The sequence below is a fragment of the Carassius auratus genome, chromosome 50, assembly GCF_003368295.1.
Source record: "Carassius auratus strain Wakin chromosome 50, ASM336829v1, whole genome shotgun sequence".
Taxonomy (NCBI): Eukaryota; Metazoa; Chordata; class Actinopteri; order Cypriniformes; family Cyprinidae; genus Carassius; species Carassius auratus.
This window is the reverse complement of record NC_039292.1, coordinates 5446335-5471755: the sequence shown is the minus strand read 5'-3', so window position 1 is coordinate 5471755 and position 25421 is coordinate 5446335. Positions and strand designations below refer to the sequence as shown.

General features: G+C 35.2%; 1 protein-coding gene across 2 annotated transcripts; it reads left to right on the top strand.

The window, feature by feature from the left end:
* The first annotated feature begins 1789 nt into the window (after positions 1-1789).
* si:dkey-106n21.1 (solute carrier family 23 member 2) lies at positions 1790-23660 on the top strand. 2 transcript variants are annotated; one of them, XM_026238758.1, is made up of 12 exons: positions 1790-2064; positions 4933-5088; positions 7188-7345; positions 8571-8742; positions 9938-10119; positions 11228-11345; positions 14009-14165; positions 17718-17971; positions 18588-18752; positions 18906-19014; positions 20372-20467; positions 23277-23660. In XM_026238758.1, the coding sequence occupies exons 1-12, from the start codon at positions 1990-1992 to the stop codon at positions 23462-23464; spliced, it is 1830 nt and encodes a 609-aa protein (XP_026094543.1). In that variant the 5' UTR covers positions 1790-1989; the 3' UTR covers positions 23465-23660. The 2 variants fall into 2 exon arrangements, with proteins under 2 accessions (XP_026094543.1, XP_026094542.1); XM_026238757.1 differs by lacking the exon at positions 1790-2064 and adding an exon at positions 3394-3700.
* Positions 23661-25421: the final 1761 nt, after the last annotated feature.

The window sequence follows — 25421 nt, the reverse complement described above, 5'->3', positions numbered from 1 at the left end:
GAGCTGCTGTCACCTTTCACCCATTTATGATGATAAAAACTCTGATGAGTTGATAAAGACTTGCTGAATCTGATCTATTGATTGGCAATATATTTTATGAGGGTCATATGAGGGTGGCAGAATGATGGCTGTTAAAAACGGGTCAAAGAGATTGAATTGATCCTTTCACATGTCAATCCAACAGATAAAGCCGTAATGACAAGATGGTTTAAAGTGAGCTGCTTTAAGGGATACTGACACACTATTAATGAATTAGATTTGTGACAATGAAAATGTATTTAAAGCAAAGAGGGTCAGAACTATCATCATCAAAATGACAGTGCATGTAAGGATGATAGTTTTCAGTTTATAAAAATGGTCAAATAAACAGGATTTTAATAAGAGAAACAGAATTCTCTGCTGAATAAACTGCCATCAGTTTTCATGCCGGTCTGGGTTGATTCGTGCTGGTTTGGTGCTGGTCCAGTCAGTGGATCAGCACTGCCATGTTCCTCACAAGCAGAACTTGATCAGACTGGTCAACGTGGTCTTTCTGGTGAAGTTTTGTTGGTTAAGCTAGTCGAGAAACATGACGCTTACATCATACATCAGCACTCCATGCTTCACACACTAGTGAACAGGTATGCTGGTCTAAATAATAATAATAATAATAATAATAATAATAATCATCATCATCATCATCCTCTAATGGGAAAAGCATTTACATTTACATTACATTTAATAGGACACATCATTCATATATTATATTATATTATATTATATTATATTATATTATATTATATTATATTATATTATATTATATTATATTATATTATATTATATTATAAATATTTATATTATTTATTATTTAAATTTATTATTATATAATTTTGATTGGATAAAAGCGTCTGCATAATTACTAAATGTAAACTATATTATATTATATTATATTATATTATATTATATTATATTATTCCTGTAAATTTACTATAATGTTACTAAAAATGATTTATGAAAGTATTATTTTAAATAATAATAATATAATAAAACAATATAAATCATAACACTAATTATTATTATAGCTACTATTATTATCATCATTTAAAACTATTTTCTAATTAATAAACCTTTTAATTATAATATAATATAATATAATAATTACTGCACATTATTGTACTTTTACTGCAGAAATTGAAGTAATTTCTAATCATTTATTATTATTATTATTATTATTATTATTATTATTATCATTAAAAACTATTTTTCAAACAAACAAACAAATATATAAATAAATAATTAAAACTATAAACTAAAATAAAATAATACAGGTGTTCTCAGAAGTCTTGGCATGGGACATCACTTTATATTTCGATGTACCCTTGTTTATTGAAAGGGGTGTGTTAAATAATAATAATAATTTCAAATAAAATGTGATGGGAAAGACTTCGGTAAAAACCTGTTAACTGGTGAACTTTAATTCATCCTGTGTTCTGTTTTTACCACAAAGCAGGTTAAAGTATAGTTCAACTTGACATTTTAACATTATATCAGTTAATGATTCGAGCTGTTGAATATAAAGAGACATAAAGTCTTTATGTATGTAATAAGGGATGCTGTTTGGTTCTTGATGAACTCTGGGTGAATTCTCATGGTTTCTGATTCACACCGTGTCTAAAATTGGAGCATATATAGATTTATGATTTGTACTGTCATGTTTCTTGTTCCACTGGTCCTCGTCATGCTCAGTCAGGGTTGCTTTAATAAGCCTGAAATCAACACAAACACTGTGGCCCTGCGGCCCTATCAGTGTCCGCAGTGGCGGTCCTCAGGCAGGCACATGACTCCAAAACCCTCAGTCAAGCTGCCGATTACACAAATGCTGAGTCCAAGGCACATGTAACGCACAGCTCCGGTTTCCTTGACGACCAGCCGACTGCACAGGCCAGTGTCTCTCACTCTCAACTCCTGAAGTGTGCCCGCTCCCTAACTGCACAAACCTACAGGTCAGCTATGAACCCCACTCAACAGGACCAAAAGCTTGACATTGTGTTAAGAAACCAGGGCGTCACAGACTCGGCTTTCCAAGTAAGTGCCAAACAAATTATTCTTAATAGCTTGATCCTGAGGAAAACAAAAACAGTCTTATCAATTGCTGTTTGTTTTTCTTCATCACATGTGTTTTTATGGAAAGCCCTGGAATTGTTCCTTTGGGGCTTGTTTTGTCAGTTTTTGTCACTAGTTAGTGAATACGTGTTTTCTGAATGTGAAACAACACTAGTGTACATTGTTTTCCGGTGGATTATGAGTTAACCGTGGTTAATAAATTTCAGTGGTCATGCTTATTAAAAAACAAAGTCAACATTTTACTTAACTGTTGAGGTTCAACCTGGATTCCAAACTTCTGAGGATCAGTTTCAAATCATCATAACCATCTTGCCATTATGGAATTATGTGAGTAATCTGAGAAGTTAATAAGACAAGGTCTTGAAAGGCCCCATGTGAATGCTGGGCTTGTTGAGGTAATAGCTGATGTTTTACTGAAATTCCTGTTGCTACCACATGATGTATTATTAATATGCTTTATAATGCCAGTTTCTAAACACACATAACCACAAAATCAGAAGATTCTTATTGAATATTGTATCTTTTGAAATAAAATATTTTTTAAGGATGAATCACAATTCATTTTACAAATAAAAAATATTGATAGAATGAGATTATGAAAAAAAAATGGAAAGTTTGTTTTCAAAAAATCCTTAAAATGTTTTTTATTACTTAAAATTGGGCACTTATTGAAATAAAATCATATTTTAAAGTAAAAACCCATGCAAATTGTAAATTTTATAAATAAAATCCATCCACAAGTGTGAAAAAAACATAATAATTAAGGATATATTTTCTGAGAATTAAAAAATGTAATTAAGACATACATTTATTTATTCTCTGATAATTTTTTTTAATTATTAAGTTAATTTATAACATCTTAAAAAATAACAGATGAATAAGCTCCTGCCTGTCATTTTGTTTCATATGCTGTGGAGGAAAAGGCTGGTAAAGACCAGAGTAATTTAATGAGGGACTGAAATCTGATTTATAAAGGTCAAATGGCTGCAGGGGAAACAATGGGACACCGTCTTGTAATCTCAGATAAACATGCTGTTTACTCACTTCATCCTATTTTCAAAAAATAGCCACCATAATCCAAAAACAACAAACCCTGCTCCCTCAACCAGCTTTTATTATTTTACTGAGAATAATACTTAAACTTCTAGGCTAAGCCAGTAGAAGTGTCCATGCCAAGGTGAGTCAGATAGAACCGATGCCTAAAATGTGAACGCAACTACCACTAGGAGGCGGTAGCCGCTATATAAACCACAGACATTTGCAGAATTTGTTTACTCTGTATACAAATCTTTTAACAACATTTACAACCGTGTATTTATATCCTTAATGGCGGTTTTTATGTCTTTGACTGCTTGACTGGCACAACTTAACATAGCTTGATCCTGCAGCATGACTGTGTTTACATATACAACAGCAGCTGAGTGGATTTAAATGCCACACTTACACGAAGATGATGTTTTTGGGGAAAACAGAATGGAGGGGCTTAAAGCCTTTTCAACAGCCACACGATATCGGTTATGACACAGTAACGTTAGGTGGCAGTACAAACCGTTCAGAAAAGCCCAGTGCGTCGAGTGCCCGAGGCGGCATTGCTCAGGTAAACACGGTGTAGGCCTAATTCATTTAATGTGTTCAGTAGCATTAATGCCAGATTCACCCCCTGGACCTCAACCAGAAAGAAGGTGGTATGTGGATTTGAGTGCAGTCGTAAATTCCTTAGTCATAAATCACACGTCTCGACATTCAAATAACTTCGAAAACACTGCATCCACACATTTCCATATCAGTTGGACGCATCTCAAGACAGCTAGATAGTACGGTGTGTTTGCCAAACTACATGATGAAACGCTGCTGTAAAATAATTTGGACATGTTTGGGACATTAATTAAGTTCTTTCTTTCTTTCTTATCTATCTATCCTATGTCTGTGTAAAAGCTGGAAATTCGTCTGTCATCATTTACTCAAACTGATGCTGTTTTAAATCCATATGTCTTCCGTGGAAACCAGAAAAAAAGGTGATGTTATTCAAACAGCCTCAGTCACCATTGACTGTTGTTGCATGCCCTTCACCCCCTCACCTCCATTCAATAACAGAAATGGTGACTGACACTGTCATTCTGCCAAAATCATCTTTTGTGTTCCACAGAAGAAAGAACGTCATACTGGTTTTGAATGACACAAAGGTGAGTGAATGATGACAGAAGTTTAATTTTTGGTGAACTGAGACATCATCAATCTCACTTCACCATAGTGGCTTGTTTGTTCACACATGAATGAATCCTTAGGGCTTAATTTTCAAGAAATTATGTTTTGAATTTGAAGTGAGGACATGTAGCTCATGCAAAGAGCAGTTCCTTTAAAACTGTGCATGCTTACATATGCGCTTGTCCATGTAATGCATTAAAACAAAGTCATTTGACATGTTAATTAGAATTATATTTATGTCTTTCAATGCTGAAAATATATTTAATTGTATTAAATAAAATAAATTACAGTAAGTTAAACAAGAAAATAAAAGTTTTATCCAAAATGTATTTATGCTTATTAAAGTAGTAGGTTAACCTCCAGTTGTTCTCTTAAAGAGTTATTTCTACATCATAATCCATAAAAATGTGTTTTGTTTGTATAAATTAATTTATTTAAGGGTCATTTATCCATATTAGTGTAATAAAACCAGTTAAATTACACGCTAATCTATAATGATTAGACATTGCAGGTCTCCGTATCTGGTTTCTCGGAAGGATTAAGTGGTCACTGTCCTTTGCTCTCCCAATTAACCTCAGTCCTGAGTCTCATAGAACATGTTGGAATAATCTCCACTCCCCTCAGATTTCAGATGGCAGCCATGACCCTGAGAAGACCATCATTGCTGACCCCCATGCCGACAGTGTGGAAGAGGGTCTGGACTCGAGGCCTGAAGGCAACCTTATCTACTCCATCAACGATCGCCCACCCTGGTACCTCTGCATTCTTCTGGGTTTCCAGGTGAGAGACAACATTCGACAAATGCGGCTTAACCCCTGCCACACGCGTGAAGCGTCTTAAAGCACACATCTCATAAGTGGACAGGTCTCTCCTGATTTAAATCTCTGACACAGGGAACCTTTAATGGCCTTTCAGGGTTAAACTGACAGCTTGAGGCCAGAGTTCTCAGTGCATGCCAAGAAAAAGGGTGTGTGTGATCATCTGGGTGGGAGAGTTGCCTTGAAGGGCAAGATCAGGGTGACTAATGATAAGGTTTTTATCTTCAAAAGTAGAAATACTGCCCTGACACTTGGTCACATCTCACCGATCCACTCATTTTATACATAGCCAATCTTTTTTGGGTATAGAGAGGCAGCAATGCTGCGCTAGTCACCTATTTATTGTTTACGTACAATGAGGCTTATTTCACTGACCCTTATTTCAGTTGCTTTTTGTCTTCATTTCAAAATAAAACTAAATACGAACCTAAGACGCATTTACACTGCAAGTCCGCAAGTCGCCTAATTTGATTCCAGTGCTTAGCTGCTAAAAATGGGATTATTCAAACTGTTGCTTTCTAGTAGATATTCCGGAATGGGTATTATCATTAATTTTATGAATGATTCCAATTTATAAGCTTTCATTTTTAGGTGAACTATGCCTTTAAGGTCCATTCACACCAAGAACAATAAATTAGTGTAATAAATTAGTGTTAATTTGCACTACTGTAATGTTTATTCCAAGAGCACACTGCAGCTTTAAGGTTTACCAAGTGAGGATATGTAGCTCTGAAAGGCATTCCAGTGTTATCTTTCCTCTGTGCTATTATATTTGTACCATTGTCTCCACAATTGTCTTAAGTTAAGTCTAAAATATTTGGGAGTTTTTGCAGCCAAAAATGATCCACTGTCTATTGTCAATAGTGAAGTCATATGTGAAGTCCAGCTTACACAGAAGTCCCTTTCAAACCAAGCAGTTTTCTCTTGGCCAACGTAGCAAACTCATGTGTCCAACTTGAAAATGTTTTCCGAAACTCCCACTTCTTATTGAAATGACTGGATTTCACCCGTAAAATCACCCAGCAAATGTGACCATTCCGTTAGAGCTACAGTGATTTTTAAAACGTTTTGGTTATAGTAAAAGTTCTTGGCCTTTACAGTTTCCATTTTACAACTTTGTTGCATCGCCACTGGTCTCTTTCGCTCAAAACCTCAATTTCTCATTAAAACGAATGAATTCTGCTTCACTCCACTCTAGACTGTGTTATTCCTTATCATATGCATCTGATGTTTAAGGTGAAGGGAACAATGGGTGTTCCACTTATTCGTCCACATGACACATGGAGATCAAAGACAAGTGGGTGGGGGGAGAGAAAGGCCAGGAAGGTACACAAGGGACTTGCGTCGACATGTGAGGTAAGATGATGTGCCAAGTGCAAAGAGGAGGACAAAGAAGAAGCCTCACTCCTCCAGCCCGCTGGTTTTCATCTTACCGGTGTCACAGACTGGAGAAAAAAAGCAGGGAGAGACCTGGTATTTCATGTCAGCGCAGACTCCCTTAGAGCCCCAGACCCGTTTCTGCTTTCATTACCAGTGTTTTCACACTAATACAATCCCTGTAGCGTCATAAAACGAAGTTCAATTCCAAACTGTTTTGCCCGCTCTACTTGACGTCTGGGGAAAGGAAGCTGTGAAGGCATAAACCAGAACTGCTGAAAAACAATAAAACAACAGGAATTTAAGTGTGGACAAATGAATTTAATTCCCTGTTTCTACTGCTGTGTAAATTCTCTCCTGTGCATCATATCTGTATCCGCACAGTAATCGCCTGTCAAAGATGCTGAGCGTTCAGCCAAGTTTAACTTTTTCTGGGCCCGACAAATTTATGAAGCTTACTGCTGAGAGTAAAAAGGGCTATCAATTCACAACAGATAGGCCAACATCTGTCTTCTATTTTTTGCACGTCTCGCTGACTCAGTCAGGCCACATTTAAGATTTGCAACATTTTTTGTGATCATCTGTCTTCCCCTGTGTCTCGCCCCTTATAACGGGTTGTTTGGGATGAGCCTAAGCCCGGTGTCATCGTGCTAGCTATTCATTCCTGTTTCTTGCATCACACAGCATTACATACTGGCGTTTGGTGGCATCCTGGCAATTCCTCTCATTCTCGCCGAGCCGTTGTGCATCAAAGAGAACAACGTTGCCAAAAGTCAGCTCATCTCCACCATCTTCTTTGTCTCGGGCATGTGCACTTTGCTACAGACCACCCTCGGGACCAGGTACTGGGATAAACATTGCTCAAAGTGTGAATTACTGTTTATATAAACACTATTTTTCAGTTTATCGCTATGAATCTGCTGTATTCTATAAAGCTCTATAGAAATAAAAGTGACTTGATATGATTTTATTAATACACAACCTAAAAATTAAATCTTGAAGAAAGTCTAGACTGGTTTCACAAACATTAAACATCGAGCTCTGATGACTTTCATTTTATGGAGAAATCACGTTTATTTTATATAGATAGCGCTTTATGCGATACAAATTGCTTCATAGCATCTTCACAGAAATAAACAGGAAAACATCAGTGGTGTACCATTTCAACTTCAATTTTAGTATGTCTTTCCTGTTACTCAAACAGTCAAGCAAGGCTCTAGCAATGCCAAGGTCATTGGTACGATTCCAAGAAAAAGAAATGTGTAAGATATATGTGAATGCAATGCAAGTCTCTGTAGATTAAAGTGTCTGCCAAACGCATAAATGTAACATCTAAATTTCAGCTCTACAGATTTTTTTTTTTATTATTCATGTCAAGTCAGTCAAATTGAACTTTCGCAAAGAGACGTCCCCCTTAGTTACTGTAGCTATGTCCGACAGGCCATGGTGCTCTCACGCCACACATCAAGTTCTCACGAAGTGAAAAATTCATTGCAGAGCAAAGAGGACACTATCAACATGCCGACAGACAAGACAGAGCAGGTTACTTTTGGTATGAAACTAAGTCTCAGCTCTTAAATGTTGTAATTTTGTAGGAAATTAAAACAATAAATAAATCAAGCTTTGTGGCTATTTAATGTGTCGTGACAGATCACTGTAGAGCATCAGTTCAAGCGCCACATGAACCAAAACTGGTTTGTTTGTCGGACTAAATGGTAGATTCTACATTATGATTGGTCTGACTGCCTGTCAATCAAACTCGATGCAAATGGTCACTTGTAGTGTCAATGTTACATCGGTTACGAAACAAATTTGATCTATCTATAAAGCATCTCTAAAGAAGACAGGTCATACCGTTTTAAAACGACATGAGAGTGGGTAAATAATGACTGAATATTATTATCTTGAAATCATTCTGGCTCTGGTCTTCTTCAGCCAAAACATTTGCCTTTATGAGATCTTTAATGAAAGGATTATTATATTGTTTTCTATGACTACTGCCAATGCTTCTATGATAATACATAAAATAGTCTTGATGCAAAATAAATATCCTTTATGTATTCTCAGGTTGCCGATCCTCCAAGGAGGGACGTTTACCTTCATCACTCCGACTCTAGCTATCCTCGCCCTTCCCAAGTGGAGATGCCCAGACACAGGTGCCACCCCTCACCCTAATGCCACAAATTCTGCAGCGCTCCTAGCGGATGATGATGAGGTGTGGAAAGTCCGCATGCGTGAGGTACTGTAGGAAATGTAATTTCAAAGCTGATCAAAATAATTGCAGTGTTTGTGCTGGAGTTTGAAACAAGCGTGGCTGTTCTGTGCTGTGAGTCATGTGTCAGAAGGAAATGTGAGTCACCAGCAACCGACGGACGATAATGATCCACTTTGTGCTCAAATTACACAGGGTGGCCTCATTCGTATGCAAATGGAAAGTGCAAACATACATTTCTGTAAATTAATTTCACTTCTGTGAAATGAAATTGCTGGAAGCTTTGTGAGCAAGTGCAATCCTCAACGATACTCACATTGAACTTTTACATTAATGCATTGGTGGACGCTTTTATTCAAACCAACTGTCAAGATATGCATTTCATCAATTTATGCATTCCCTGGAAATCAAACCTAGGATTTTGGTGTTGCTAGCGTCATGGTCTAATGTTTGCAATAAAGAAATGTTTTAAAGACCTTTTCAATTGCAAATTCTTGTGGAGCTCACAAGAATGAAATACAAGAGAAACACTGTTTTGTTTTGTGTACACAGTAGAGTGAAAAATTGTGGCGTCTTTAAACATATTGAATTAATCTACAGTAAATACAATAAAATTCATAAAAAGCATTCATAAACCTTTGCATGTCTTTAAAGAAGTTCATATTTAGAAAGGTTTGTTTTAGAAGATGCCAATACATTTCAGTAATGTACAAAAATGTATGTTAGAATGCTACTAATACTAATGAGATTATGTTCAACTAAAAGTTGTCTGCTCATTTTAAATAATAAGTGTCTAATGTAAGATTAGATCTCTTTTCTTATTACTGTATTAAATTTAGCTTTTTAATCTCAGGTTTTGAAGAGACACTCTTGTCTTGAATGAGAGGGAAAACTATAATATTTAATATCTTCTTAACCAAATATTTGCACTCAAGGGGATTTTGAGCTTTAAGGTTCATTTTGAGTCCTGTTTTTTTGCCGTTCTCCGTATCAGGAGACTTTTCTGTATTTACATTAAAAGTTATTATTTTTATCATATAATTTAGATATAATAATTGTTCTGAAAAAATTCTGATAAAAAAAAAATGTCAGCCTGCGCAATTTAACCTTTAACGAATTAAAAACCTGACCTGTTGTTTCAGAATAGAAAATTATTGTTTAAAACATGGCAAGACCAATGAAATTGCTTAATGAATAAACAACTCTTCTTCTCTTTTCGTAGATCCAGGGTGCCATTCTAATGGCCTCAATGCTTCAGCTTGTTCTGGGCCTGTCAGGTCTCGTGGGGCTAGTGTTGAGGTTCATCGGGCCGCTGGCCATTGCTCCCACCATCAGCCTTATAGGACTGTCGCTCTTCATCCAGGCCGGGCAGAAGTCAGGAGCCCACTGGGGAATTGCTGCTTTGTGAGTTACTGTGGAACTATGGGTAACTTTGCGAGCTGAGTCAATACAGTGATTTGTATTTCTGATGCTGTAGGGCTTCTGTAGACTAACGCAGGGCCCCTTTAAAAACAAAACGTCCTTCAGGGTTGAGTGTTTATCTGTACAGATCAACCCTCTTTACTGTTTTCATTTACATGATAATACATACTCATCCTCAAGCACTCCTAAGAGAATACATTAATGTTAGTAAGGTTTGAGCATCTCGCCCCTCAGACCCTCCCTGTCCAGGTGTCTCTGAGTAAACAAAGGTTTAAGGCACATAAGCCCTGTATGTTAGATTCAGATTGTGGCTTCTATCAGCATTTAATTAGTGTACAGGAGAAGAGATGCTATAATGAAAAAAAGAAAGAAAATAGAGAGAGAGAGAGAGAGAGTGTGAGTTTGCATGTTTTTATTTTGCTAATATACTTTTATTTGAAGTGCATTGATATATAATTATAAAAGCAGATGCTGTGAAAATGAGGATATTAATTGAAATATCACATTAAAACCAATCCTTAATCATAATCCTATTCCTCTAGTCCAGTGCTTAATCTGATCCTCACTAATCTTAAACCTCTACTACAGCATATACAGTGTAGAACTCTGTGTTGCTTAAATGAATCTGAAAAATTCAATCAAATTATATGCAGTTTTAAACTGTGCCTTCGTTACAAACAGTTTGTAGGTTATTTACATTTTGTTCTGGAAGGTAAGATTACATTTAACATTTAAGATTGCATTTCAACCAGGGTTTTAATGTGGCCGATGCTTGAAAATAATTAGACTTTTCTTTAAGTCTACAAAACAGATAAAGAAATAGATTTAAATATTAAACTGTGATCAGAATTATAATTTAAATTTTACACATTTTTAGGTTATTTTAAAAGTGTGTTTGTGTCTAATTCATCTTTTACTTTTTAGCACATATATACTTTTTTATTGTCAAGTTGTGTTTTTTTATTTTTTATATGGGATGTTGCTATTTTTTCTTCCCATAGTATTGCTTCTTGGTGAGTTTATTAACATGAATGATAATGCAAATGAAGTATAATTCATGTAAATCTGTAATGATGTGTTTGTTCTACAGAACCGTTTGCCTGATCCTTCTCTTCTCCCAGTATTTGAGCAAAGTAAACCTTCCTCTCATTGCTTATAAGGACAAGAAGTGGAAAGTATTCCAGTACCCTCTCTTCAAACTCTTTTCTGTGAGTATATTAAATCGTAATAATGTCTGTATAATTTAATTGCATAGGTATACTGAACAAAATTATAAACCCAACACTTTTGTTTTTGCCCCAATTTTTCATGAGCTGAACTCAAAGATCTAAGCCTTTTTCTATTTCCACAAAAGGCCTATTTCTCTCAAATGTTGTTCACAAATCTGTCTAAATCTGTGCTAGTGAGCACTTCTCCTTTGCCGAGATAATCCATCCACCTCACAGGTGTGGCATATCAAGATGCTGATTAGACAGCATGATTATTGCACAGGTGTGCCTTAGGCTGGCCACAATAAAAGGTCACTCTTGGGGACAAAAACAAAAAAAGTGTTGTTTATAATTTTGTTCAGTGTATATCTACTGTGGCAACTGAAGGTCTGGGGCAACTAGAGAAAATACTTTAATGTTGCTTTTAAAATTGTCATTACAAATTATATAATAGCATAACAATTTAAGTGTAAAATTTACCTTGTACATTTCCTACTATTACAGGTCCATCTCGATAAATTAGAATGTTGTGGAAAATTCATTTATTTCAGTAATTCAACTCAAATTGTGAAACTCCTGTATTAAATAAACTCAGTGCACACAGACTGAAGTAGTTTAAGTCTTTGATTCTTTTAATTGTATTGCTTTTGGCTCACATTTAACAAAAACCCACCAATTCACTCAAAAATTTTGAATATTTTGACATGCCAATCAGCTAATCAAGTTAAAACACCTGAAAAGGTTTCATGAGCCTTCAAAATGGTCTCTCAGTTTGGTTCATTAGGCTACACAATCATGGGGAAGACTGCTGATCTGACAGTTGTCCAGAAGACAATCATTGACCTTCTTCACAAGGAGGGTAAGCCACAAACATTCATTGTCAAAGAAACTGGCTGTTCACAGAGTGCTGTATCCAAGCATGTTAACAGAAAGTTGAGAGGAAGGAAAAAGATGCACAACCAACTGAGAGAACTGCAGCCTTATGAGGATTTTCAAGCAAAATCGATTCAAGAATTTGAGTGAACTTAACAAGGAATGGACTAAAGCTGGGGTCAAGGCATACAGACGTGTCAAGGAATTTGGCTACAGTTGTCGTATTCCTCTTGTTAAGCATCTCATGAACCATAGACCATCAGAAGCGCCTTACCTGGGTAAAGGAGAAGAAGAACTGGATGGCTGTCCAGTGGTCCAAAGTCCTCTTGAGAGCACATTTTGTATTTCATTTGGAAACCAAGGTCCTAGAGTCTAGAGCAAGGGTGTAGAAGCTCATAGCCCAAGTTGCTTGAAGTCCATTGTTAAGTTTCCACAGTCTGTGATGATTTGGGGTGCAATGTCATCTGCTAGTGTTGGTCCATTGTGTTTTTTGAAAACCAAAGTCACTGCTCCCATTTACCCATTTTTTGAGGATGCTGATTTTATTTTCCATCAGGATTTGGCACCTGCCCACACTGCCAAAAGCACCCAAAGTTGGTTAAATGACCATGACCTAAACTATACATAAACTCACCAGACCTGAACCCCATAGAGAATATATGGGTTATTATCAAGAGGAAGATGAGAAACAAGAGACCAAATAATGCAGATGTGCTGAAGGCCACTGTCAAAGAAACCTGGGCTTCCATACCATCTCAGCAGTGTCAAAAACTGATCACCTCCATGTCATGCCGAATTGAGGCAGTAATTAAAGCAAAAGGAGCCCCTACCAAGTCTGGAGTACATGTACAGTAAATAAACATACTTTCCAGGAGGCCAACAATTCACCCAAAAAGACTTCTAAAGTATTCTAATGTTTGACATGGTTAATTGATTGGTTTTTTGTTAAATGTGAGCCAAAATCATCATAATTAAAGAACCAAGTACTTAAACTACTTCAGTCTGTGTGACTTGAATTTATTCAGTAAATTCACAGAAGTTTTTGAGTTGAATTACTGAAATTAACTTTTCCACGACATTCTAATTTATTGAGATGCACCTGTATATATGTCCTCATTTTATTTTAGTGACAGCATGTTTTTGAGTCCTTCAGTAAAATCAGTGACTTAGAAATGGTGCAGAAATTTTCTCATTCAAAAATGTCTTATTCATTTTATGATGTAATTATAAATGTTTTAAAAACTTATTTCCAAGTTACCAAGTAAAAAAAATGCCCAGCGTGAGGTCTCAAACGTTTATATGTTTTACAATTATCTCATATAATTGCCAGGATCACTAAAACTGATAGAAAACAATAGAAATCTGATTAGTAAACAATAGAAATCAACATACGGAACAGTTAACAGTATTATGCTAAAGGATGATATGCATATGATGCATTTGCAAGGTTTCCTAGGTCTGTAAACTAGTCAAATGGGAGTTCTGAAGTACTTTTGTCTAAAATACAGTGTGTGAAGATCTTGTCAAAAGAGTTGTAGGATGGGTTAAACTGAAAATAATAGTTTCAAATCTTGTTGGCTTGAAGTGTTGGCAAAAATCGAGAAATACCCCAGGGCTAATGCTTTGCTTGTCACATTTTACATGCTACAAATAACAAAAAAATTGCTAGCATTGTTAATCTGAACCACTGACATTGATTGGCATGAAAGTAAGCCAATAAATCCAGCCTTTAAAGTCTAATCATTAAAAAGAGATAAGAGAAGTTAATGTATGTTGTGTTATATGTACAGGCTTTATTTGGGATGTGCGGAGCCTGGCTGGTGTGCTTCCTGCTGACATATTTCAATGCCCTGCCCTCATCTCCAGATGAGTATGGCTACATGGCCAGGACAGACATCAATCTTAATGCAGTAAAAAGTGCTTCATGGTTCTACGTGCCTTATCCAGGTGAACCTCTTTAAACTATATAGCAATTAACATGTTTTTTTTTTGTTTTTTTTGCCACCCTGTAGTTAAAAAAAGAGAGAGAGAGAGAGAGAGAGAGAAATAATATGTAAAATAATTACTTTTAACATTTATAAAATGAAAAGCATGTTTGAGATGAAGGTTTTTTCATAAAAAAAAAAAAAAAAAAACTCTGGATTCTGAATTTTACGAAAACATGTTCTGGTCCATGTTACGCTTCACAATTCAGTTTTCAGACCATATGGTGCAAATGCAAAAACGAAACCAAACATAATTTTTTTTTTAAATTATTTTATTCTCTCTTTTTATCAGTTTACTAAATTGTGACTTAAAAATTAGAATTTGAATAAAAATCTAAACAATTTTCTGTTTATCATAACAAATAGCAAATTACTGTATAATGTTTTTCAAATGTAGCCTTTACAGTTCAAACATTACCCTGAGAAATATGGAGACAGAATTTAGTGGCTGGTGTTTATGAATAAAGCTTTAGCTTACATTAATAATGTTTGTTGACTTTGGTCATTTAAAAAATGTTTCATGCTTTAAGCCACGTTAAACGTTTTCCTTGGGAGGAAAATGCTTAACTTGTAATTAAACATGTTGCATTCTAATTCTGGACTCACCTGCTTGTCACTGTTTTTATAGGACATGTTAAGCATTTGTGAAACAGTCTGCAGCCACACCCCATGCTAATGGTACAGCCCACATCGCAAATTGTATGATAAAAAAATAAAATTAAAAATAGAAAAAGAAGATTTTTTTTTTTTTACATGATAATTTCTGAAGTCACAATTTAGCAAATTTACATTAAAAAAAAAACAAAGAAAATGGCAATTGTTAATTTAGGAAGTTGCTGAAAGAAAATTTAAAAATGAATGTTTGGTTTAATTTTTGCATTTTTTCATTTGCTCCACATGGTCTGAAAATGTAAATGTGTAGCGTAACACTGACCTCTTCCAAAATAATGTATAATGTTTCTATCACAGAGTTATATCTGACAAAAACAAATTGCAAGATTTAATTTTTTTTTTTTTTAGAGAGAGATTACGGTCTAAAATCCACTGGGCCAAAAATTCCTATAGTTGTAAAAACATGCATATCTATTATCTCTTATCTGTAGAAATTCCAGATGAAACAATCAAATGAATCTTATCATGAATTAAAAAAAAAAAGACAATGAACAGTTGGATGCAAAGATATATGGTTTCCCTGGAACTCATCTGGCATTTATGAATAATATATGTCGCATGAATGCTGATTTTCATAGTCGCTGAGTATAAACGTTAACTATTTCAACAGTACTGTCGAAGCTGTTTACCAAGCGCTGTTTGCCATCTGTTCTTAAAAGCCGTATTTGTTTAAAGAAGAATGAGCCATCTTGAATGGCAGTGTTTCTTTCAGAATCCAGAGATGAATGATACGTCTGCTCCAAGGGCATTGGTGATAAAGTGACATGAATGGGGCTCTTCTAGTTCATGCTGAAGAAGATTTAACAACTGTCATTCACAGGAAAACATAGTTTGCTTTGCTTGGTTCAATTCTTACCCATAAAGGTTTGGTGTTTTAATGTCTGAGACACTTGCGGTAGTCAGGCTTACGATTCTTCATGTCTGTTTCAGCTTTTTTGCCCAGTTTCATCTCATTTCAATGGTTCTGTTATGTTAAGAAATGCTTTCAAGACCCAATGGCCCTCTGCTATGAATGAGCTAGCAAAAATATGAATTTGAAACAGCTTTAGGTTTCCAGCATTAGTTTGCACAGCATGCCATTTGACTTCTTTAGATAAAGCCCATAAGTTGTACTACCCGGAGGCTTCCATGTTGGGGAATGTGGTATTTTAATCTTCAGATAGATAATAGAGGTTTGACTGCATCAGTGCAGTTCATCATTTTCCTTGACCCATTTAAATCCCTTGAGACATCTGTGAGCTTCAGGCTGATATATGAGAATGAAGAAGCCTCATGTTACTGTGTACACTTTACATTATATGATCCTCTCAGCCATCCACTTTGAATGATAGCTGATTTCCTTTGAAGCCATTGATCTTTGAATATACTGAATAGTGTAGATATTTTATTTTGGATAGCTTTTTTATGTATAGTGTATGTTTGTAGTGTATTAAAGGGATAGTTATCCCACCCTCAAGTCATCCAGTCTTGTCAAGTTTTGTTTAAAGTTAAGGAAACCAGTCTCCTCTTGGCTTATATTTAAGTCCTCCAGAACATTTTTCTGTGCAAATCCTAGTTTTGCACTTCTAATTCATGGTTCGTGTTTTGTTTTGCTCTTTCTTCTGCGTTTCCGTGTTCATCACTTCTCACTGGAGCTTATGCTACGCCTACATCCTCCATCATCCGCCGGAACCACTATCTCTCTTAAATGTATGGTTCATAAAGTTTTAAATATGGATATTTTTCTTACAAAAAAACAACAATACACTTCATGAGGCCTTTATTCACTTAACCCCCCCGAGCTTTGTTGAGTACTTTTTATGATGGATGGATGCACTTTATTGGGCTTCTATTTGAACTATTGAATCCCAACAGTATTATAAAGCTTGGAAGACTCACATTGTATTCGTCTAAAAGAGGAAAGTCATATACACCAAGTGTGGCTTGAGGGTGAGTAAATCATGGGGTGAACTATCTCTTTAAAGGGTTAGTTCACCCATAAATGAAAATTAGACTGAGTTTTTACCTACCCTCAAGCCACACTAGGTGTATATGACTTTCTTCTTTCAGATGAATCCAGTCTGAGTAATATCAAAATTTGTCCTGTTCAACTGTAACACCCGCTAACTGCAATGATAGAGCTTGGAATAGCCAGGACAATTTTTAATGTAACTCCGACTGGATTCGTCTGAAAGAAGAAAGTCATGTACACCTAGGATGCTTTGAGGGTGAGTAAAAAACAAGCTAGTTTTTATTTTTGGTTGAATTAACCCTTTAATACATTTTTAAATGTAATTTTCAGCATTAATCCAGTCTTCAGGGTCACATGATCCTTTACAAATCATTAAAAAATGCTTATTTGCTACTAAAAAAAAATAATATTATAATAAATATTGAAAACTGGTGCCTCTTGATATTTTTGAAGAAACCATTATACTTTTTTACTTATTTTGCATTGTTAAAATGAACCCTCTGAACTTTCATTTAATTTGGCTTCTCTTAATTACCAATTTAACTGCCATTCACAGACATGAGAAACAAACTTCCGTATTACTCAGAAAGTCTGATTAACATCTGGTATTTTAGTTATTTGTTTGATTAAAATCTTGTACAATTTTGGATAGGAGTCAAAGTAAACATGCTTCCATGACATTAAAAAAAAACAAAAAAAAAAAACATTCCAAAGATTTCTTTAGTTTAAGTGCATTGACAAATTATTTTCCTGGTAACCTCATTAACATGTAATGTATTAGTCTCAGCATGTCTTGGTACTTATTATTTTTATTTCCATCATAAAGTATACTAAGGAGAATGTTACTATTGCAAATGAACTTTGCTCATCTCTTAACCCTGGCTTTTTTAGGACAGTGGGGTTTACCGACTGTGAGTGTGTCGTCTGTGCTGGGCATGATGGCTGGAGTATTGGCTTCAACGATGGAGTCCATTGGAGACTATTATGCATGCGCTCGTCTCTCTGGAGCACCTCCACCGCCTAGGCATGCTATTAACCGTGGCATTGCGGTGGAAGGCGTGGGTTGCATCTTGGCTGCCCTATGGGGTACTGGTAATGGCACCACCTCCTACAGTCAGAATATCGCCGCTCTGGGAATTACAAGGGTAGGATTTGTCGGTTTATTGGTAATAATACCTATAACTATCTTTATTGTCGTTGCCACCTACACCTTGTTCAAATTCAGTTCAGTTGTACAATAACAAAACAAGTTATTTGTTCACTTTTATGCTATGTACGTGGATAAATTTGGATATACTTGTTATAATATATAAGAAATTGCAAGTCATCCTATTCAGAAGTTCAAGCTATTTGGGATCTTTGCCTTCTCAGTGACTGTTTGTACCCTTTATGATCGTTCCTGTGCATGAGTCCTGAGCAGTGAAGGTGCCCACTCTTCTCAAAAATCCTCCAGATCCTGATCTGAGCATCCTCTGCAATTTTGAACTCTTACCTATTTAGGGCAATTGAGCGATTAATCTATAACAAACTGCTTCAAGCCGTCATTGGTGCGCACATGACGGTAATGTCATTTTTTGAGGAATGTTTAAACATCTGTAATGCAGCTTTCTCAGGGTAGTGCTATATTTAAAAAAAATTATCTTAATCTTTTTATTTTAATCTGTCTCAATTTCATGGGAATGAAAATGATAACATTCCCTTGGTTGTTTGGTTTGGGTTTCATGACGGTGTTTTGGATGACTTTTCTTTTAATGGTGCCAGGTTGGCAGCAGATTGGTACTTCAGACTGCTGGGCTTCTTATGATCATCTTGGGACTCTTTGGTAAATTCAGCGCAGTCTTTATAACTATTCCAGACCCGGTCATCGGTGGAATGTTTCTTGTCATGTTTGGGATGGTAGCAGCAGTGGGAATTTCCTGTCTGCAGGTACACCTGAGAGTCATATATATTTTTATTTAATTTTTTCCATTTCATTATTTTAAAATTGTATGTCATGATGACTTATTTGATATAAATACATACTAATAGGTTTTCATGTCATTCATATTTCATTTTATGTTACTGTTTTTTTTCTTACAGTATGTGGATTTGAACTCTTCCAGGAATCTCTTGATTCTTGGCTTCTCAACCTTCACTGGTCTTGTGCTCCCAACCTGGTTTCACTCGAACCCAGGCACGATCAACACAGGTGAATATAACATTAAAATGCATACATACTGGGGTATATAAAGAAGTGGTGTTAGTCAGTAACAGCAATAGTTAAAACGACAGACAACTGGTATATCTCATTATAAAATTCATATTATGATCATTTAGTGTCAGTGCTATTTCAGATAGACTGCTGGTAGTGATCCTTGAACACATGGGTATCTTGTATTATGGCCAAAAAGATCAAAAGAACCCAAACCTGGACAGAAGACAAAGAGTTTGCTTGTGATGTTAACCAGATCTTGCACAAACACTCTAGGCATTCACACAAAACTTAGTTGTTTTTTATCAAATTTTGATTGCTTTGAAATAAATGTCATAGGACAGAGACTATATATACATATATATATATATATATATATTTGTAAAATAAAACTTATAATAATTTTAGAAATAAGATTATACATCTTAATTTTTGCATTTTTTTTTATATAATTGAAGATTTTATTAAGTGAATAATTAAATAGTGTGTACATATAAATATGTATATTATTTTTATGATGTATTTATTACACAATATTATATTTTATTTTATAAAGTTACACAATAAGTACATTTGACTTATTGCTTTATTTCATAGTCAACTGCAACTACATCTCTTCATTAAAAAAAAAAAAAAAAATGAACACAAAATAACAAAGTATATATATTAGAAGACCAATTGCAGTCTGAACTCCTTTGCTGGGCATTAGATGCAAATGTTGCTTCAGCAACTGAATAGGACAAGTAACAGTAGTTGTTTGAGCTATGCAATGTGGGAGGTCAGTCGGTGCAAGTGGCACATTCCAAGCTTATCTACATTGGTAAAAAGCATTGTCTGGGCTCCTGAGGTTAGGGAGACTTATCTGCCAATCCTCTTTACAAGTCTCCATTTGACTCTGCTGTAATCTCCTCCCTCAACTTCTGCTCAAACCTTTCATGTAAAAACCAAGGGACCTCTTTTGACATCCGGGCCAGTGCACCCTTTCGATGAACTTTGTCCTAATCTTCATCCCAAGTTTTCTGTTAACACTGCTTAAAACAAGCGGGCTTTTGCATCCACAAAAGTCCAATAGTGCTTTATCAGGGGCTCTTTTAAGCAGTTTATTGACAGGCTTTCGGGAATTAGTGTTTTAAACTGACACATTGAACTCCTGACCAACACTTGCTGTGTAGGTCTTGTCAGATGGACATTAACTGGCCCTAGAACATCCACCCTATTAAGGCATAATAATAAGATATGGTATACCAAGAGTTTTTACGCCTACACGTTTACTTACATGTATATCCATGTGTTGGACATCTGTCACTGTCCACCCGGTTCTTTGTGATCTGAATGGTTTTGTATCTGTCAACAGGCATAAAAGAGCTGGATCAGCTCATAATGATTCTCTTCACCACCCACATGTTCATTGGTGGATTCTTTGGGTTTGTTTTGGACAACACAATACCAGGTAAGTCGTAAAAACACATGACTTTTGGGCATGTTAATCTGCATGGGCACGTCATTGTCAAAAGATCTTTGTAAGCCATATAATAGTCATTATTCAATAAAAATAAACATCTGTGAACGCAACAGGAAATGAAGGCACAACCTTGAAGGTGCAGTATGTAATATTGACAGCTAGCAGCTGAAATGGGTACGGTGGTCCAAATTCAAAATATTGGATATATATAAATATTTTTTCTCCAGCCGCCGCCTCTTCAGACTCGACACTCACATGGGTTGCCAGATTGAGGACACTGGCAATGGAAGGAGACAAGCCTTACACTGTAATTGAATTAAATGGATATATAGTTCACCTAAAAATGAAAATTACCTCACGATTTATTAAAGCCATCCTAATTGTATATAACTTTTTTCTTTCAGACGAATGCAATCGAAGTTATATAAAAAAATGTCCTGGCTCTTCCGAGATTTATAATGGCAGTGAATGATTGTTGAGATTTTAAAGCCCAAAGTGTACCCATCCATCATAAAAAGTACTCCACGTGGTTCTGGGGTGTTAATAAAGGCCTTTTGAAGTGAAGCGCTGCTTTTGTGTAAGAACAATGTCCATATTTAAAACTTTAGAAACCATTCACAAGAGAGTTGGGGTCAAGCGGGTGACGTAGGACGTTGAGAAGTGATGAACACAGAAGCGCAGAGTGGAGGGCAAAAAAAGTCATGAATTAGAAATGCAAAATGAGGATATGTACAGAAAAATGTCAGAGGATTTCGATAGATGCCAAGAGGAGACAGTAATATTAGTAATATTATTATTTCCTTAGCTGTAAACAAAACAGTAAAACTGGTAAATTTGCTCTATAAATGGAAGGCACGGCTTTAGAGTTTCAAACTAAATGTAAAAAATATTGATATTTTTATTAAAAAATGGTTTTCGCTCACCAGAGATTATGCTACTACACCTGCGTCCTACATCATCCGCTGGAACAACACTCACTCCTGAACAAGCACATGACAGTAAGCAGAAGCTAGAGATTGTGGTTTATGAAGTTTTAAATATGGATATTTTTCTTAAAGAAATGCACTGATTTGCTTCAGAAGGCCTTTATTAACCCTCTGGACCCATGTGGGACTTTTTTTTACAATGGAAGGGTGCACTTTTTTGGGGCTTCAAAATCTCGATCACCTTTCTCTGTCATTATAAAGCTTGGACGAAGCAGCACATTTTTAATATAACTCAGATTGCATTCATCCGAAAGAAGAAAGTCATTTTTTTTCACCTAGTATGACTTTAGGGTGAGTAAACCATAGGGTAATTTTAAATTTTTTGGTGAACTATCCCTTTTATTTATCTATTAAAATTTTTCTCTGGTCATAAATCATTTTAGATGTATGCCGAGGCTTTTTAGGTTGGGTAGAATCTGTGATCTCTGGCCCAGTTCATTTGCTGGCTCTCATGGCTGCATTTTGCTGTGTTTTTTGTCAACCGGCAACCTAGGGTGAAATATTGTTGAAATAAATACTATTCTAAACTGCCAGTGGGTGGAATCTCACAGACCAAAACATTAATAACATAAAGCACATAAAAAAAAGTTTTTTAATAGAGGCATATTTGATTCATCAAAGATCTTTCCAGTGATCAGTTTTTGGAAGAACCGTAATTATCTAAAATGATCTAATAATTTACTAAGTAATGCGTTACTGTAATTAAATTACTTATCCACTGAAAACGTAAAGTAAGGGATTACTGCTCATTTTTAGTTCATTTAATTAGTTACTTTTAAAGTACTTGCGTTACATATGGTAAATCATTTCAACAGTTCTAAAATCAATATTGAATTTGAAATCTAAATTTACTGTCTAAAGATAAAATTGAATGCAGTATATTTAACCCTTTGCACGCCAGCATATTCACTTTCTGTTTTTCCTGATTCACAGAGAAACCTTAAATACTCAGATACAGATAAGACTGAAATCAATCAAATCTAAAAAGGGCTTACTTTTATTTGTGTACACTGACAATAACAACGAAAAATTGTGCTTTTGCAAAATAAACAAAACAAACAGGGTGCACTTTCTGCCGTCTTGGTCTCTGTGAGCAACTTTCTACACTTCAAGAATATTTGACAGAGACATGAGAAATATGAAAGCTTGTGTCTACTTTTAAATGAACAATTTAAAAACGAATATTCTCTGATTATGTAATCCATATGAAACTAAAGTGAGCGCATTATATGCAGTCACCTGCACGCAAACACCATAATCTATAAAAAAAATTCTATAATAAAAAAGAATATCAAGATTCGTCTAATTTTCATCATTTTTGAAATGTAACTTTTCTCTAGCTTTTTTGTTATTCAGATAGGCTATGTTATTATTCAGAGTATTTCTATTTGTTAACCAAAGGCGGCTACATTTTTTTTTTAAATAATTTTTTTTATTATTATTTCAGTTATTTTAAAGCAAAAAGGCTAAACTATTCTGTTTGACTCAAATTGAAAGAATAAAGAATAACATTTCTATTAAGGTTTATAGGGATTTTAAGATGTACCCTAATTAGCTATTTAAATAATTAAGTAACTTAATGAGTAACTTATTTACTTTTCAGACAGAGTAATTAGCAAAGTAATTTAAATACAATATTGATGATGTAATTAGTATAAGTAATTAATTACCTTTTAAAAGTAGCTTACTCAGCACTGCTTGGCTGAAATGTGTTTCAGTGAATGCATTTCCTGGTTGCAAGATTGAAATATTTGCTTTGTCTGCTTTCTAGTTGTGTAGAATTAATAAAAATCTTGTCTTTTTTTTCTTAGGAACAGAAAAAGAAAGAGGAATAAAGAATTGGAGGAAGACGGTTCATGAAGGATCTCAAATACATGTCACCGATCAGTCCTGTTACAATCTGCCTTTCTGCACAAGCTTTATTCAGAGGTTCAAACTGCTCCACTACCTCCCGTTCCTCCCATCAGTTAAGTCACAGGAACTGGGAACACATCTGTAGTACCGGAGCTTCCTGTGGTGAGGCTTGGTTTTTTGAAAGGCACATTCCTGGAAATGAATGTGGGCAACACTCAGGCCTGGCTCCAGGGTTAAACTGATCGGAATAGCCACATAATTACTGCGATTTTCCATGGAAATCATACAACCATTGACATTTTCATCTTTTTTTGGATTATTAAAGTACATGCTCTGCTAAAGCTCCAATTAAGCTTCATAATGTAACCCCTTTCGTAAATTCACACCATGAAATCACTTTTTTTTAAGTAAAAAACATTACTTTTCTATTCTTTATTTATCAACTAATACAATTGAAAATCTTTTGGTTTCCATTTTGGCAAATATACGTGATCATGATGCCTGTACATCACTTTTCAGTGACGTTCAGAGAGAGACGAAGTCCCACGCTAAGATTTAGATTTCAAAAAGTTCATAATACTGATAATAAATCAAAATGAACCCTTTTGCGTCAGTGAAATCCAGTTGTGCTCGTTATTTGTAGCGGGTAAAATAACATGTCACCTGAGGGCTGCAGCGGATTTGTTCTATCTGGAGCTCACAGCTAACGTTGCCATAAACGTTGCAGTTGTCATGGCAATCATTGCGCACATTACGTGAAATAACCTATTTGTCTTTGCACGCCAGCTTACTAGGCAAACTGATATAACACAATTGTTTTTTTCTCAGTTTTACCCAAGCTTCTGCTAGTGTTGACATATGAAATATCACCACATTAAATTGTCTAACTATTTGATATTTGAGCCAGGCCTGGTGCCATTTCAGTTCTGCATCGTGACTTTAATTAAATTCCGTAAACTGAGCACAGATATGTACTACCATACAAGAAATGTCATGTCAGTTCTGTTCATAGTGTTTTGAACATAGGTTTTTGATCCTGATTAATACATGATTATAGACATGCAAAACAATTTTTAGGTGTATCTTATATTAGACTTATGATTTTGTGTAGAATATATTTTTAATTAATATAAAGTTTGTTAGATTTGTTATGATCAATGTAATGATTAATGTATTTTTTGCATGTATGTGCATATAAACAGACCTCCCACATTTCAGCAGCATTCCTTTTATGCTACCTCTACAAAAACGATAAATATTATTCTTTTAAAACCCCTGCTAAATCAAAGAGTATAATCCTGTCCTTAAATGTAAATGGGACTGTGTTTTGCACTCTTGAGTGCCGAGAAAAGCCAAAAGCAACGATTCCCTTCAAGCAGAACTTTTAGATCATACACAAAAAGTGAATAAATATCGGATTCAGTTCATGTTTACATTCCTATTTATTTTTTTATTTCATTTATGTTTTCCTTTTGGAAACTAAGACTCTGAGAGCTAATTACTTTATTACTGGATAATTACTTTAGCACTTATTTTGAAAACTGTCTCTGTGATTTACTGTAAAGGTGAACAATTCTTAATATTATCTTAATATATCTATTTTTTTGTGTTCTACAGAGGGAAGTCAGGATGACATGAGTGTGAGTGAATAATGACAGAACTTTCTTTTTTTTGTCACTTTAAGACATTAAGCATTAAGAAAAGTCTAGAAATGAGAAATAGTGGGTAATAAACTGTGACCTTAAAGTATTTTAGATAACTGGACGAGTTCAGACGCTGGTCACTAGTGCATCTGGACTCCTTGGCACCACAATATTTAGCTCACTTACCTAAGAGCCTTCTTTTTTTCTTTGATGTAGGACAGTTGCGTCAAAGTATCAGTAAACAGAAAGTCCGAGATAACTGTGACATTTCAGTCGTGCCAAATGAAATTATGGCACTGCCAGTTCTAATTCCCTTTCAAAGGAATTCATGCAACAACATTCGTCTCAAATGCCTATGGGAATCCTCTCTGTGCTGTCTAAGGCCAAGCTTGACTAAACAAGTAAAATGCAAGCAACCGATATTTAAAGCAACTCTCTATTAATCACAAATATTTTTAA